The following is a 17,225-nucleotide window of genomic DNA, read 5'->3' as shown; positions in this document are numbered from 1 at the left end:
ATTTTAATACATGTTTTTATCTAAGTTACATCTACCTAAAGTTTGAAAATTATAACATACTAAGTATATCTAATCACAGAAAGATGAGAATTCCTTGGGAATCTTCGAACGTCGGATCCTAAGATCCATTTTTGGGGGCAAACAAGTTGATGGTACTTGGTACAGACGTTCAAACTCACAACTCTATCGGGCCCTTAGAGAGCCTGAAGTTGTCAAGTACGTAAAAATTCAAAGAATTAAATGGGCTGGTCACATCATTCGGATGAACAGAGAGCGTCCGACAAACATAATCTTTTCGGCTCAGCCCATCGGATCAAGGCCCAGAGGTCGACCAAAGCTGAGATGGGCCGATTGCGTGGAAAGAGACTTTTCAGTCTTAAAAGTCTCAAACTGGAAGACAACTGCCAGGCAGAGACAGGCCTGGAGGAAGTTGATTGAGAAGGCCAGGGCCCACCCGGGGCTGTCGTGCCATTGAGGAAGGAAGGAAGGAAGTATATCTAATATTTATTATAATTTAGTCTTATATATTTAATAGTTTTTACAGGTTTGGGAAATAAAATTGGCTGGCACGATTGAACAAAAAAAAAAAATTTGATAATATACTCATCTTGAATCATTCCCTCACTTTATACACTAGTGAGGGAATGACGAATTCAATAAAATTTAAAAATAACAGTTAGGCCAAGTTAATTTCTGAAGTCAATCGCTTACAATTATATTCATACAAGAAAGCAACATATAATTATCCACTTTCTCGATGAAGTTGTATTTTATTTTACTCTAAAAAATGACATGAGGGAATGACGAATGTAAAAAATTTTACCTGGTTTGATTCATTCAAATTTATTCCTCAGCAAAGCTTCTTTAAGTTGAAGATGGAAACATACTGCAATTTTGTTCTATGATGCCAGTTGTTAACTTCTGAAGTTTTTATTAAAATATTTTTATTCTAAGAAGATTGCAGGTGATAAGAACATTGTTGTGAGGGAATGACGCGAAACACTGGGGACAAAGTTTAAAATAGTGCTGTGTTAATATTTTTATCAGAAATTAAATTTAAAATTGATTTCCTGAATTCTATATTTCAGTATTCTGAAATAAAAAACACGAATTTGTAAAAAAAAAAATTTTTATTTCAGAAACAATTTTTTTCTTTTCTTAAATCAGCAGTGGGGACAAGTGAGGGAATGACATATTGGTATATTTTAATTACCTAAAATAAATAAAAAATAGAAATTGATAATTTTATTTTTATTCTTTTGTTAGCTTGCATTCTGAAGGACACTTTCCCTGAATTTTTTTTTCTTCGTAAGCTGTAAAACAAACATAAAATATACTGGGGACATGAAAATGACTGTTTTTGTGAGAATGACCCATATATATAAGCCGTATGTATATATATATGGCTCATGGGATAGAGCGTTTGCCTTCCAATGCCAGGTTCGAATCCCAGCGATGGCTGGTCGATACGAATTCCCATCCGGCTTGCACCGACCTCACTGCTGACGTGAAAAATCCTCAGTGGTAGACGGATTATTGGTTAGAGTCCCCTTGCCGTCAGTCTAACCGTAGAAGGTTCTCGTAGTCTTCCTCTCCATGTAACGCAAATGCTGGTTAGTCCCATCATAAAGTCCTCCACGAAGGCGAATTTCTCCCTATAATCGATCCAGGAGTTCCCTTGTCTTCGGGATTGGGTTCAAAATGACAAGGCTACGTAGTTGAAAATTGGTAGTCGTAAACCCAACATTGGGTAGGCTGTTCAACGACGGTTATAAAATATAAAATATGTATTAGTGTATATATAACTTTATCTAAAATAATAAAATGCCTATTTATTTTAATTAGTCTAATTCTGTTGTAAATTCTAGCCTTTGATACATATATACTCATTAGCAACTGTCTGTATTCTAACCAAATAATAAAAATAAAAGAAAGAATGCTAATAATTTTAAAAATATTAATCGTGAAGAATAAAACATTTAATACTATAAGAAAACTTATTGGAAAAATGTATTTCTCTAAAAATAAATAAATTAAAGTTATTGCAAAGTTAGTAATTTTTTATTTCATTATGATGATATAATTTTACTATAGTTAATAGTAGCATTTTGACGAGGAATTTAATGTTATAGCGGACTTCGCCTAATATGCCGTACTTGTTTTATTGAGCTTTCACTGCTACATAAAGGAATAAAATAAATAATGCTCTAAGAAAAAAAAATGTTAAATAGAACAAAACAGCAGAAATTTTTTTGTATAAGGAATATCAGGACAACTAGTACGACCATTGCAACAGTTTTTAGAACGTTATTAGCTCTTAAATTGTTTATATGTTGTGCTTCTAAGTTTATAAGAATATTCAAACAGTGTTCCAAATTCTTTCTCCAAATGCTACCTTAAATGTAAGCTTGTTTTTTAAAACATTCTCAGAAATAACAGAATGTTTCCGAAGATGATAAAAACTATAGAAAAAACGCGTTTCCTTTTGCAAAACAATTGGGAGAAAACATATTTTTATAGATGGTAAAAACCCTGATATTCAGAATTTTATTTCTTTTTTTATTTAATGAATAGCATCTGCTAAAGAATATATTGCGTTTATAAAGTGAAGACAACTTTAAATGCATCAACATCCAATATATTGTTTCTAATTGCTCTTTATATTAATATGTTATTATTATTGTATATTGGCAAACCCGTATAATATACACAAAAGCGCGGATTTTTTTTAAAAACTATGACTAAAAAAGAAGAAAAAAAAAACGTCTCTTCAGAGAAAGATTGTCTCTTTCGAATTCCCGAGAAAAGAGTCAATTTTACACTTTAGAAGCTTTTTCGCCAAATATCATCCATATCTATTTGTATTATAAATATTTAGATCTATTGGTGAACAGAAGTAATTTTTCTAAGTAATCATTTTTTTAAAATAACATTTATGTTGTTACAGCATTAAATTGTTCATGAGTTTACAACCGTAAATTAATATTTTCGGTTACTAAACTGGCGGATATATTTAAATACTATTTTTGCTTGTATCTCATTGTGCGTGGAGCAGATAGTTCTGTTCTAACTCATTTAACAGATATTTTTAACTGTAATTTTACAGTGTTATAAATGTTATTTGCACAGAAATAATAATTGTAAAACGGTTCATAAGATAGATCGCCTTTTTAAATAACTTTATCTTTGTAGCGCAGAATTACTTTATAATAATAATAATAAATAAAAAAAAAAGCCCAACAATTCTCTTAGTTTTAAACTCTTAAATTAAAAGCGTAATAATAGCAGTACAGTTAAGTAACTTTAAATTATGGATACAAAAATATTTATAGAAAAACAACACCTTTATGACTTTCATTATTTTTATGCCGATGATAACCAAAACAATATGGAAATGAAATGAATGAGGAAAAACTGGATCCTACCACGTGATTTTGCGGCCAATAAAATTGCATAGACAACAATGGATAACAGCGACGCCATCATTAGATTTTTATATATAGTTAGATTCACTGTATTGCTATTAGGATAAACATATGTTTTTTAAATTTTGAAATTTTTTTCCCTCCAGAATTTTAAAAATATATATAATCTAAATAGTATTAAATAAATACTGAATTATTGATGCCATATAAATGACAGGTTTTATAAATCTTTACTGGTTAAAAAGGAAAAAAAAATAGTTTTAACTCTCGGAAACTCTTCTATGGAATCCTAGGGTTCCCTGGAAGAACTCGGTTCTGTTTCCACCCCCATCAAAGAGACGACTATAGAATGGATTATTCCATCTGCAGGTCGATTTGCCTCTCTCTCCCTTCCGCCCTATCCACTCGTCTCTCCCAATTCAAAACAATCCTTTTTTATATAAACAATTCTTATCCAATATCGAATCATTTTTATTCACTTTAAGCTACTCAATTATGAAGTATGTCATTTTCCCCTGAATAAACCCTGACAGATGAAGATAATCAGTTTAGTCACAGTATACAAAAAATTGTATTACAAGTGGGGGATTTCCCCAAAACTTGACATTTCCAAATCACAAATTCTTAGAAACTAAAAGTGCTTTAAAAAATTAAAAATAAATAAATAAATAAATAAATAAAAACATACAAAATGTAAGGCACTTAACAAGCGATAAATAAAAATCATGTTTGTGAATCTTCTGGCTCAGGTGTAAATGCCAGGAGAGTGATATTTATATAATTCTTGCTACTAAATTCTAACGGCAAATTTAGGCTTCAGAAAGTTCTTCTATTAGAATATCTCATTATTACACATTTTAAAATATATTGTTTTTATTAAAAAATGTTTTCATTCATAGTAAATCTATTGTACGGTGCGCAAAATAAAAAACGGACCATTTTGAATTAGAGTTGGGGTTTTTAGAGGTAAATTTTTTAAAATTTATTTACAGATATAGATAGTAGTTTGTTATTTATAACTGATAGCAATATATATTATTTGCGTATTATGGATAGCATAAGTTATTAGTTAATATTAATTTATTAGATAATATATATTTATCTATATATCAGGGTTGAGGTTTTGGACAGGACACGTGGGTTTTACTGTCTTAAACTGGGTAAAACTGTCTTAAAATGTCCAAAACCTTGAACTTTGGTAAAAGGTAAAAATTCTATAGGTGTAACCATTGTACACATAATAATTACATGTATCAATAAATATTTGATATTTTTTATGCAATTTACTATAACTTATTAAAAGAAAATAATATAATATAATAGGAAAATGTTTATAATTTTTGAAGGTCTACAATTCATTGAACAAAAGTGAATACCTAATCCTTTAAATATAAATATGCTTTTAATACTGATAAATAATATTTTTGCATAAGGATAAATTTGGCAATATTAAAAAATAATAATTTTTCTTAAAAAAAATACTAAATTTGTTCAAAAATTAACCTTTTATTTTTCACAATATTTCTTTAAAAAAATGTTATAATTTCTGCATCACAGGATGATAAAAAAGGCATCTATTTAAAAAAAAAAAATTGTTTTTAAATATAAATATATTAGTTTAAATTGAAAATACAAAATTACTGAAAAATGTATTAACAGTTTTGAAGGGTATAACATCAGTTTCAGTTACTGACACTGGTGATGTATCACCACTATGCTAAGAGAATTGAACATGAATGAAATAAAAGTATTCTTGAATAGTACTATAGATAAATAAACTTGTTTATGACGAACCCAAGCACTTAGTCCCTAATATTTTAACCTGTATGGCAAGGCCAAACTTCAGTTATGTATTATTAAATGAGAGGACCTATTGAACTTGATTACTGGTTAATCTTCCTTTGTTTAAATTGAAGAGTCAAACAATATTAATAAAACATTATACTTTTAAAAACAAATATTCTCTAGTATATTAATTATCAATATGTTATTAGTTCTATGTTTATTTTACCTCTTAAATATTGTTCAGATAAAATTGTGACATAATTTGAGTAAAAGGGTTTTGGACAGTTTTGGACAAAGGGGTTTTGGACAGGACGGTTTAAACCAGGGTTTAAACCGTGGATTAATACATTCTGTCCTAAACCTTGCCAACCCTGCTATATGTATATCAGCAAGTAACAAACCATTGGACAAGTGATATGATGTAAGCTATCTCCTAAATTGCAATTTGTAAGCTACTAATGAAAAGGAAAGGGAATAAACTTTGCTATGTGCATTATGATTATACGAGAATATTTTTTTATTTCATTACATACAAAATTCTTGCCAAGCAAGCAAATAAATAAAATTTACATACATTACATTAGAATATATTAACATTACAATATAATTTCAACCGATTTCGTAGATTCTACTATTACAAGATATATTCTTTTAACCAATTGCTTTCGCTCAGTATTAAATTCTATAATAAATAGTTATAAAAAATAAACCCGTTTTACGATTGATTGTGCCCTGAAATTTATTTGATTCATTTAAAGATTTCAAGAAAATAATAATATGAGGGGTTTTAAACTCTTGACTTAACTCTCTCGATTACTCTCTTGACTTAACTATATGAACCATATTTTCAGATTTTGTTTATCTGCCCATGTGTAAAGATCAAATATCTAAATTCGTAAAATGAATAAATAAACGTTTATTCGGTAATTTAAAAATGTATTAAAATTGTGATTTAAATCGCCGTTTTTAATTATTTAATGTAAATCACTGGTACCTCGTGTGAAGCTATCAAAATCTTTTTTTTTTTAATTTTTTTTTATGAACTTTGAACATCAAAAATGTGCGGAAAGGAGGAAAGATTTTTATTTTAATCGATTAAATTGTAAAATTTAAACCGTTGATATCCCGTTTAAAGATCTCAACCACTTTCAGATCGTTTTCTTTTTATTAAAGGTGTGTGTGTGTGGGAGGGGGAGAGGTTGAGAAAAGTCAAATCTTTGTGGGAGAGAGAGAGTTGTTTATCATAAGTCAAAATGAAAACGAAACTAGATCGAGATAGCCTTGAGGGGAAAATGTCACTTTCTCTCGCTGCTGCTGTAACGGTTGACATCATTTCCACCCGATTTACTAATGGAGCGGAAATAAGGAATGTTGTCGATTTGAAATTTTGCACTTTAAGCAATTACCTACACTCTCCATAACTTCCGTTCTTTTTAAGATAATAAATAAAATCTATGTACGGCATACTATTAGAAATAAGTAAATGTCTTAAATTCAAAATAAAGTTGTTTGTTTTATTTTTTATTACTATTACATTCTTTCGCTTTTGCCTCCAAAATTAAAGGATCAATTTTTTCTTTTGTGATGGACATAGAAATATGCCATAAATAGCTTAAATTGAATGCGATTAATCGAGCACAAAACAAGAATCGCACCTTCTTATGGAGAATAGCATGCTATAGTTTTATGAGGGTACTTCCGTAATGGATATTTACGGAACCCAGGATTATATAACCCATTCCATAAAACTGATAGTTAAAAACTTATGAGAGCTTTATGCATGAGAAATATAATTTTCGGCTTTTTTTTTTCTTTCAATAACCGTCGGTGAACAGTCGACCCAATTTTATGGGTTTACGACTACTAATTTTCAACTCCGTAGCCTTGTCATTTTGAACCCAATACAGAAGACAAAGGAACTCCTGGATCGAGTATTGGGAGAAATTTCTCTTCGTGGAAGACTTTTTGATGGAGCTAACCCGCATTTGCGTTTCATGGAGAGGAAGACCACGAGAACCTCCCACGGTTAGCCTGACGGCAAGAGGACTCTAACCCATGATCCGTCTACCACTGAGGATATCTCACGTCAGCACTGTGGTCGGTGCAAGTCGGATGCGGAATTCGTATCGATTGGGATTCGAACCCGGTTCCTCTGAGCCATCGCGGCTCAAAGTGTAAGGTTTGCTATGCTTTGAGTGTCGCGTATATTCGTGTAAAATGGCCACCGATTGTTATTTTTTGGGTAGCATCATAGCAGGCTTGCGGAGTCTTCCAAATTCATTTGTTGTTTGTTTCGTTGAAAGTTAAATTGAAAGAAAGCGTTATATTGAAAACACTGCAAATATAATAATATTGGACGGCTTGTTTTTTCAAGCTTAGGCCTAAAAATTGGACGAAAATAGTAATCCGGAAATTCTACGGCGAATTTCAACCCCCAGCATCACCCATTCATAAAGAGACGCGATGGCTTGGGTCGGTGAGAAAAAAAGAATATTTTTCTTCTGTCTATTGTGTTAGCCCTTGAGTTAAGAGAAGAAATACGCTATTCTTGTGCATTCTTCCATAGCAGCAGATTGCTTCAGAATTTGTGGCGGAGGGAGTTCTTACCTTAGACAAACTATCCAGTATGTCAATGAAAGCTAGACTTCTTCCCCTATTCTTTGTCTGTATACTGCATAAATACAGTAATTAGTAAAAAATAAATTGTGTTGACGTATTTTAAATACTACTTTTTTTAATGTTGTTTTTCTTCTCTCTTTTTTTTATGTTCTCTTTTGGGGTCTCTTCTTAATAAGCAGCAAACAACCAAAGGTAAGTCTTTCTTCAATTTATTCTAATTGTGATTTCAACTGCACTTTAAATAAGTAGCGAACACTTTAAAACAACATCACGCTCTGTTAAACCAAATTTTTGCCAAAGAGCAAAAAGCAAAAAAAAAAAAAAAAAAAAAAAAAAAAATTATTAGATTGTACATTGGTTTGACAGTAAACTAATTCCCAAAAAAGCTTTCGTCGTCTAAAATTTGAGGTTAAATTTTTGACTACCTATTATTTTATTTATCTGTATTTAGCAAATTGTTGATTTGAAAAAAAAAAAGAAAAAAAAATGTCTCGTCTCATTTGAGAGCATATACCTTTAAAAAAGAAGATAAGGAAAAAAATTGCCGCTTGAATTAGATTTGGAGAAAACCCGCTCAATAAATTTTAGAGCTTTTTTGTATTTTTTTCCTTTTGAAAAATGTTAAGCAACCAATGTGGTTAGTGATTTTTAAGTAGTTTAATGCTGTCAATTTAGAATCATAAATCAACTTAACGAAATTACTCGAATACTACGACATATTTATCAAAAAATGCTGATTGTATTTTTTAAAAAAAAAAGGCCAATTTAAAATGGCGCGTGCCACACTCTGATGGGATGATATGCTTCAGAAGGCACCTTCGAATAAAAATAAATTGTTTTGTTTTGAAAATGAAATAAATAGCAGTGAAAGCATCTCTTTTTTTAAAAAAAGATGTTTGGTTGTATTTTTAATGCGAGCCTTGGTTTTTGATGTTATGATGGTGCAAATAAAATGAAAGCATATTAAACAAAATGTATTGTGACATTCAAATTGCAGAATAATTTTATGCCAGAAAGAAGAAGAAAAAAAAATTTTTTTTTTCTCCTGAAAATTCTTCAAATCTCTATAAAAGGCGTGATCATCCAAAAACTGATCACGGTAGGCGTATTAAATTAAAATTCAAGCAAAGAAAAAAATAAAAATGCTGTCGAATCACCAAAAAGGAAGGCAGGGTGAAAAAAACGTCAAAACCCGCTTGATAGTCTGATGAAATAAGGTGTTTCTAATAATCGCCTTTTTACTCCTTCTTCTAGCAATAAAGCAGGTTTTGTTGCATTTTGCTTTTTTTCAGTACTAGTAAATAATAATTATTTCAAAATAATATTGAAAGTGTAATTTTCTCGTCAAAAAAGCAAATATTTTTTTTTTCGAAAAAATAAAGTTTTGTATATTAATTTTATATACAAAAGTTTATTTTTTCGAAAAAAAAAAATATTTGCGAAAGAAGAAGAAAAACTTTTTGGAAATTGTGACTCTTTTAGAAATTTATCGATAAATAAGAAAGAAGCATATTCTCTTAGAAAATACACGGAAAAAGATAAATGGGGGCTTATGATGTTTGATGAAGAAGATTTTTCAGGATTGTCGCTCTCTCTAAAGAATCTGCAAATAGTGAAGAAATATATTTAAGCACATAAAAATTGAAAAAGAGATTGATCATAATAACTAAGTTTGGTCCTTTTAATTTGTATTTACTTACAAAAAAAGAAAAGATTAAGGTATATATATTAAGGGGAAAAAAATATATATAACTCTTGACTCACCTTTGGGTACTATCCCGTCAACGCTCGCAAAAATGCGCAAATCCTCTTGTGCCCTCATAATGAAAAGCAATTTCCCAAATAAACGTACTAAACACATTAAATTTATCAAATAATAATAACAAAAAAAGTGTAAGTGTAAAAATGCGTAATAAAAATTGCAATAAAAAGAATCGGAAGTAAAAACCTTTTTTTTGTTTGTATTTACTCATTGATTAAATTATTCTTGAATATATCTTGACCATATATAATATTATAGATCATTAAGTTGGCAAAAAATCCTTGATAACTTTTAAAGTGCAAACAATCAAGTCATTATCCTTGCGTGGAGTAAAAAAAAAAAAAATTAAATTTCAGCACGGGAAGGAAAACTAATTTGCGTAGTCAAGGATTACTCAGTAAATGTGATTCAATTTTCGGTTATTGGCGCAGGAGCTACCTTTTGGCGATAATACCTGTTTTGGCGAAAATGGTCGACAGAATATTCTCTAAGTACGAAAATGGTCGCCGTGAAAATCCCAAAGTTCCCAACTTTACTGCGTTCTTTGAAATCAATTGAAAAATGAAAATAAAATATGTTTCATTAAAATAAATAAATACATAAATAAAAAGATACATAAATAATGAGGAAGAGGATCATTATTTTGTCGTCCCCAAATTTAAACTTATAAAAAATTATTATGAAAAAATAAATAAATAATAAAAGTAGAAGATGTTGATACTATAGAAATTTTACCCGTCTGGTGCGGCCTGACCAGTTTTTTTTTTTTTTTTTTTTTTTTTTTCTTGCTTTACCTCTTACTTGGTCGCTTTTCTTTTTCAGATCCTTATAATATTACATAAAAAATTTTGTGTCATTTCAGCATTTTACTCAAATATTCAAGAAAATATTCATTAACCGCTTTTTCTAATAATTATATTATGAAGAATTTGTAAAAAGTATAATATTGTTAAAAAAATTTCTTAAACTAAACATGAGTCATTCTTCTTTCTTTGCTATAATTTTTATTGTTTTTTACTCCCCTCCCCCTCCATTTAAGAATTGCGATTAAACTTCGCAATTACCTCGTTTCCCCTTTGCTTTTTTAATTATTCTTTTCAACAACTTTTATTAAATACTTCATTATAAATCACCTTTTACTAATTTCGTTAAAAGGAAGTGCTACTGAGCGACTCATTATTTCCTTACAATCATTCGATTTCTCGATGTATTAACTCACTTCTATGCCATATTTGGCCTTTAGTTGCTTATTTTGGCGATATAGTTAGGCGATTTTTATTTCATATTTCTTTCTTAGAAAGCATCCGTATTTAATAATATTCGTTGAGGATATCAGTTTCAGGAAAATGGGATCACATTAAAGATGAATCAATTCAAATAATTAACTGTTAATTAATAATCTCTGTCACACTGCTGTATTTATTTTATATTTATTTATTTATTTTTGAAGCTGAAGTTTCAGACTGAAACTATATATTTCTAGTGGACTCTTTTATTATTTGTTGATGTAATATGCAAAGATAATTGTGCTCCGGAAAAATTCCGAATTTATCGCTAGCCACGATTCGGAAGTTCCCGGAAATCCAAGGTTCAGAAGTTTCAAGAAATCATCCATCATTAAATATAAATTCTTTTAAAATATTATGTATAAAAATTCTTGTATATTTTATTTAAAAATATTATAACTAGAATTTATACAGAATTTGTATACTGTAACAGAATACTGTTGTAACTGTAACGGAATTTAAAGTTTAAGAATGGAATTCTTTAAACTCTGTCCCGCAGTGGACTGATCGTTAAGACGCGGTTCCCAGCAGATCAAGCATCACTGGCTGCGGTCAGTGTACGGGTGGGTGACCACTTGGATCAGTCTGCGTAGGGACCGAAGGTGTGCGGTATTGGTCCTCATCAAAGTGTTCTACCTTAAAGTGCTCGATTTCGCGTGTAGGTCGTCGGGCTACCGAAGCGGGGTGCCACCCCCTCTGCAGAGGATCAAAATTGTGATGGCATGCCTTCTGATCTTCAGGGATGTTTCCCAGACCGTCTCCTATAGCCTATTGTGCAACTCTAGTACGACGTAAATTTTTGAACGGTTAATTGAGAAATCGTCTTCTGAATGACTCTCTCTAATTACGTTTGTTTCTAGAATTGAAAGTGGAGATCTTAAAAATTATCTGAATAAGGAAGACTAGTACTTGATTAAAAATTTCAATTAATTATTGATTTTAAGTAATATTTGTCTGATAATTATATGTACAGTTTTCTTTAGGAATCTCAAAAAAGTACATAATAAGAAGTTTTTCTTTTCTTTTATACTTTGCCAGTAATAATAATAATGTAAACCGTAATTAATAAAATGCAGGTTCATAGATTTCCTGATATTTCTGATGCAAAATATTTTGACTTTATTTGTGTGTGTTAAGAACATTTCAATTTCTACAAATAAAAGTGAGGATTTTAGAATAATATGTATTAAAAATCGAAAAATTTGGATTTACAATGCATTTTTTTAAAAATTATTTTATAATGATAGCAAAAATCCGATTGTCCAATTTGATAATCTTGTTTCAATCATCATCTTATGGTAAAGAAACTCAGTATTTTTGCTATCTAAATTTTTTTCTTATGTCCAATTGCTAATTGCTAAGAGATTGAGTTATAAATTTTTTTTAGCTGAATTCCGTCGAGTGAAAGCATTATTTTTCATTTCTGACAATTTTCATTTAATTTATTACAAACTCGAAAATACTTTTATGTGTCGAATTACATCATGTAATGATTTAGTATCTTATTATTTTCTTGATCCTCGGTTTCCAGATTATGAGATATTACTCTTTCTTATCATTTGTTTATTTTAGTATGTAGATCATATATGAGTTAGTTTTTAAGTAATTTATTGTTGCAGGAAAATCTCTTTTTTTTCTTTCATAAATCATCTTTTTTTAAAAAATAATTTAGTATCTGTTTAATGAGCTGAAAAATTTTACTGATTTTGTGTAATATGTTGTCCTGATTTTCAATTTGAATCGCTATATGAAGCCTGTAAAATGTAATGATTGCATTTTATTTTTCAGAGTTTCACATTCGATCATTGTTTTTGGTCCTTCTGCGAGAGTAATTCCAATTATGCTGGCCAAGAAGTTGTGTTCAATAGCCTTGGAGCTGATATTTTGGACAATGCTTTTCAAGGCTACAATGCGTGCATATTCGCATATGGGCAAACGGGTAAAACACACATTTGATTTATTATTTTGTTTTCTTCCCATTAATTACAAGTATGTTTCTATTTTTTGAGCCAGAGGCAAGAGGGGGTTAAAACCCTTCACAGAAATCATTTTCAAGCATTAAAGCAGTCGATCATAAAAGATTTGCATGGTACAAAAATTTAAATAATCTAGTGATGTAAAAATAAACACAATATGAGTAAACGTCTATCTTTGTAGTATTAAAAAGTCTGCACACTTATTTCATCTATCTTGCTGACTGCATATTTCATCAACTACACGACGATTATCCCAAAATATAGTAAAGCTGATTCCAGAAATTAAGTGGATTAGACTAAAAAACTAAAAACTAACTCAGTGGCGCGACAGCCCATTAAGAGGGCCAAGGCCGACTGTGCCCATCTCAGTTTTCTTGACCTTGGGCTCTGGGGTGCAAGAGCATATGTTCCGGTCAGGTGGTCAGCCGGACGCGGAACCCCCAGTGTTAGTTCCCAAGCATGCTTGGTACTCATTTTATCGACCCACTGAAGGGATGAAAGGCTGAGTCGGCCTTGCCCGGCCCAAGGATCGAACCAAGGACCTGTGGCACGGCAGCGCGAAGCGCTACCACTCAGCCACCGGGCGTCAAGTGGATTAGACATACTTCAGAAATAAAGCTCTAAGTCTATGGGAAGAAAATACAAACTATGCATATGATATGTAGAATAATGTTAAGTGAATTTTTTTTGCAAATATTATGCACACTAACCTCCTCTTATCAATTAGTTAACTTATTGAATCGATTCAATTATCATTTTAAATTTTACTTATTTAAATTGCTTTATTTTTGAAAATTTATGAATATTAAAATTATTAATTCTAAAACCTTGTCCAGTAAATTTTTCTCGTTGTGTCATTGATTTGAACAAGTGTTTATATAGAAGGAACAAATTGTTTTCTTTTTAAAAAATTTAATAATTTTTGTTAGAGATAATTTAGAATTTAGATCATATCTCAAAATTTTTTGATTTCCTAACTTTTTTACCTGTTGACAATGATCATTATGGCTTCAATTACATACATTTAAATAAAGAAGTTAAATCTCCATAAAAAGGAGCTTAACATTTAATGAATCATGATTTGAATTTTTTAAAGAGAAAAAATTTACCTTGTGATAAATTTTTCTCTGATATCAGATACAGTATACTCTGGATATCTCGAATTTCAATATCAGAAAAACCTTCTAATTTCAAAAAAAAAAAAAAATTTTATCTCCCTTGTTATAACATCTCCACCTAATGTTAATTTGAATTCCTATGTCAAAGGGTTTCTTCTCAAAACCTTGTTATGTCAAAATTTTTTTTGAAATAGAAATTTAATTTTTTTGAAAAAAAATCGCAATGTAAAATCATTGTTAGGGCTGCAAGCTATCATGGGAAAAAAGACAAATTCGCTGGATATTTTTAAAACTATGTAGATTATAAATACAGAAAATTTACTTTAATTATCAGGGGTCTGTCCAAGCCAAATTTACTACCGTGTAGCGGTACCTTCACAAATATAACTTTAGGAAAAACTGAAGAATAATTTCACAAAATACTTTTTCTTAAAATTTTATTTTTGTGTCTCGTAAGAAACGATAAATCCATATTTTTACAATATTTTTGTGTTGATTTTTTAATATAATTTTTATTATTTTCACAAATTATGTCTAAATTTTCACAAAATAGGTGCCTCTCAGACAAACCTAAACAGACCCCTGATTATGATGTAAAAGACACATATTGTGCAAATAATAAAACAGAAGCTTGGTTGAGCAGTAGAGGGTTTTCAATGTTTTTCGGCGACCGGGTCTTTTGGACCTGGTGTAGGCTTTCCTACACCAGGGGGGTGAGTAACAACAACAACATGATCTGTTGTATAAAATGGTAGTAATATGCAAATTTCAAATTCACTTTTACATTTTAAATTTTGCTCTCAAAAATTAAGAGGAGTTTTTTCTCTTTGTGATGTGTCTGCTTCTTTGGGTTAATAAAGATAATGATGTTACAGGGTCGGGAAAGTCTTTCACCATGATGGGCTCAGAGGACAACAAGGGATTAATTCCAAGGCTGTGTGATGCTCTTTTTGAAAGGATCACTGCTACTGGCAGGCAATCTGATTACAAAGTAGAGGTGTCTTACATGGAAATTTATAATGAAAAAGTTCACGATTTGCTTGATCCCAAAGGGTGAGTATTTTCATTATTCTCCAAGTGTTGCTTAATAGCTGTTTATTTTGGATGTACAATTATCTAATAATGCACATGAATTTTAGATTCATAAAACAATGAGGGGGGGCAACTTTCTACTCTTTTGGGGTAAACTTTTTCGAAGTTTATGTTTTAATGTATGATTATTTGCTTTGTAAACTTGATTTTTAAAGTTATTTACCACAATGTTATACGTGAATGATTCAAAAGTTCAGATAAAAGGCACCTTGTTCCTGTTTTATTTTCGAATTGATGCTCTTAAAATGTTCGCAGAATAACAGAAAATTCTGAAAGCTTTTTGATTGTCTACCATCCTGTAAAATATTTTGCAAACAGCATAGTAGTTGGCAGCTTTGAAAAACGTTGTTATAAGAAATTTTTTTATGTTTTACAAATTGTTGTTTGAAAGCAAATGGAGTTTCTTTGTGAAAGAGAAATACAAAGGTTTGTATTTCATTTCTTTTATTTTATTTTCTATAATATAAAATACAGATATCCATAAATTGGTCAACTCAAACCTAGCAACAATTTTACGTTGGCTCCAGTTAGGTTCAAAATTGGCTCGATACGAGTTCTATAAGAACATGCACCGAGGGACCAATATTGTGATGTCTAAATTTTTCAATATTGGTCCTAGAATGGCTTATATGGGGCCTACATTAGCCAATATAGTACCTACATTGGCTAAATAATGGATACAAAATATAGGGTGAATCTGACAATTCTATACAGGACCGATATTGGTTGTAAAGTGGTTGTAAAATATCTGGTTGGGTGGAAAATTCTATATAGGGCCAATATCGGAAGAATAAAGGCCCTCTGAACCCTTACTGAGCCAAGATTCGTGAATTTTGGCCCAATTCATTTTGCTGCTCAGAAAGATAATTTTATCTTGATCATCCTCAGATTCAATATTGGTGATATTGTTCACTCTACTGTTTATGATTTTACTGTTATACCATGTTTTTCACATATTTAGAAATCAGTAATTTTTTTTTTAACACTTACTATCAATTTAATTTAACTGCATATTTATTTCTTTAATATGATGTAACGTCTGAATTACATCATCTCTGTTTTAACATTCTTACCATTTTTCCTATTGATGGAAGTATACCACTGTGACGCGGTAAAACATCTAGGTTTCAATAAAAGATTTTACTTTTTGTAATTTTCAGAGGTTTTTAATGGAATTTCGGACTAATCATACTTAATCACAGCACTTAATAGGTATTTTTTGACTCTACGAAATATAAAACTGCTTGTTTATTTTAAATACTAGTAATATTTTTTGTTAGCATATTTTGTACTTTATGAATATAATGTTTACTATTCGTTATATTATTTTTATATTTTGACACCTTTTCGTTACTCTTCTAGTTGTAAACAGACCCTGAAAGTTAGAGAACACAATATTTTAGGCCCATACGTGGATGGATTATCGACATTAGCTGTTTCTTCTTATGAGGTATTTGTTTAACACTTAACCCTACATAATATTGTAGAGTATTATTAGAGAAAAGTTATAGGCCATAGACTACTTTGAGGATTCTTATTTTATCATTTTTATTTTTTCTCTTTCAAATAGTAAGTAAAACTCAGATATCAATAATGAATGTAATGTTTTAGAATCAAAATTATATTTTTCTAAAGAAGTTACTTGGAAATAAAAAAATAAAAAACTCTTATACCTTATATTTACTTTCAATGTTTGAAACTATTGAAATCTGCTTACTTTTATGTGGGGAGTGTTTATCATATACTAATTAGAAAATTTATGTTTGGTTTATTTTAAAATTTAATATTTAAAAATTCAACTAATACATTTTTGTCAGTTAGCAATACTTTTAACGAAGATTGGACTGTATACATCTTTAAATATGCAAATAATTTTGATTAGCAAAATAAATTGTCTTTCCTTATTTTTTGAATTTGTTTTAAAATTATTAAATATCACACTTTTGATGTTATTTTTATAAAAAATTTCAAAAGTTTTGTGTGTAACTCTTTTAAGCCTATTGCATAACTGTGCACATATACAGTTTACAGGTAATGTTACTTATCAACATACTTTAAAGTAGTTTTGAAATTAGGGATTTTTTATTTGCCAAATTTTTTAGTAGCTGAATCAGTAGTTACGATGAAGTAGAAATATTTAAAATAACAGAATATCATAAAAT

General features: G+C 30.0%; 1 protein-coding gene across 6 annotated transcripts in view; it reads left to right on the top strand.

Annotated features, from left to right (window-relative positions):
• Positions 1-17,225, top strand: part of Khc-73 (Kinesin heavy chain 73) — a 126,740-nt gene that overhangs the window by 47,751 nt on the left and 61,764 nt on the right. For 5 of the 6 annotated variants that reach the window (XM_087166319.1, XM_087166320.1, XM_087166317.1 and 2 more), the window contains exons 3-6: positions 8,009-8,021; positions 12,666-12,816; positions 14,847-15,024; positions 16,426-16,513. In XM_087166319.1, coding sequence (XP_087022445.1) covers positions 8,009-8,021; positions 12,666-12,816; positions 14,847-15,024; positions 16,426-16,513 — 430 coding nt within the window. The remainder of the gene's footprint in view (positions 1-8,008; positions 8,022-12,665; positions 12,817-14,846; positions 15,025-16,425; positions 16,514-17,225) is intronic. The other variant, XM_087166321.1, reaches the window with a different exon arrangement.

Source organism: Parasteatoda tepidariorum, chromosome 6 (genome assembly GCF_982258835.1).
Source record: "Parasteatoda tepidariorum strain Cologne lab strain chromosome 6, Ptep-v5.0, whole genome shotgun sequence".
In the NCBI taxonomy this organism is placed as follows: domain Eukaryota; kingdom Metazoa; phylum Arthropoda; class Arachnida; order Araneae; family Theridiidae; genus Parasteatoda; species Parasteatoda tepidariorum.
This window is presented reverse-complemented; position numbering and strand designations above follow the sequence as displayed.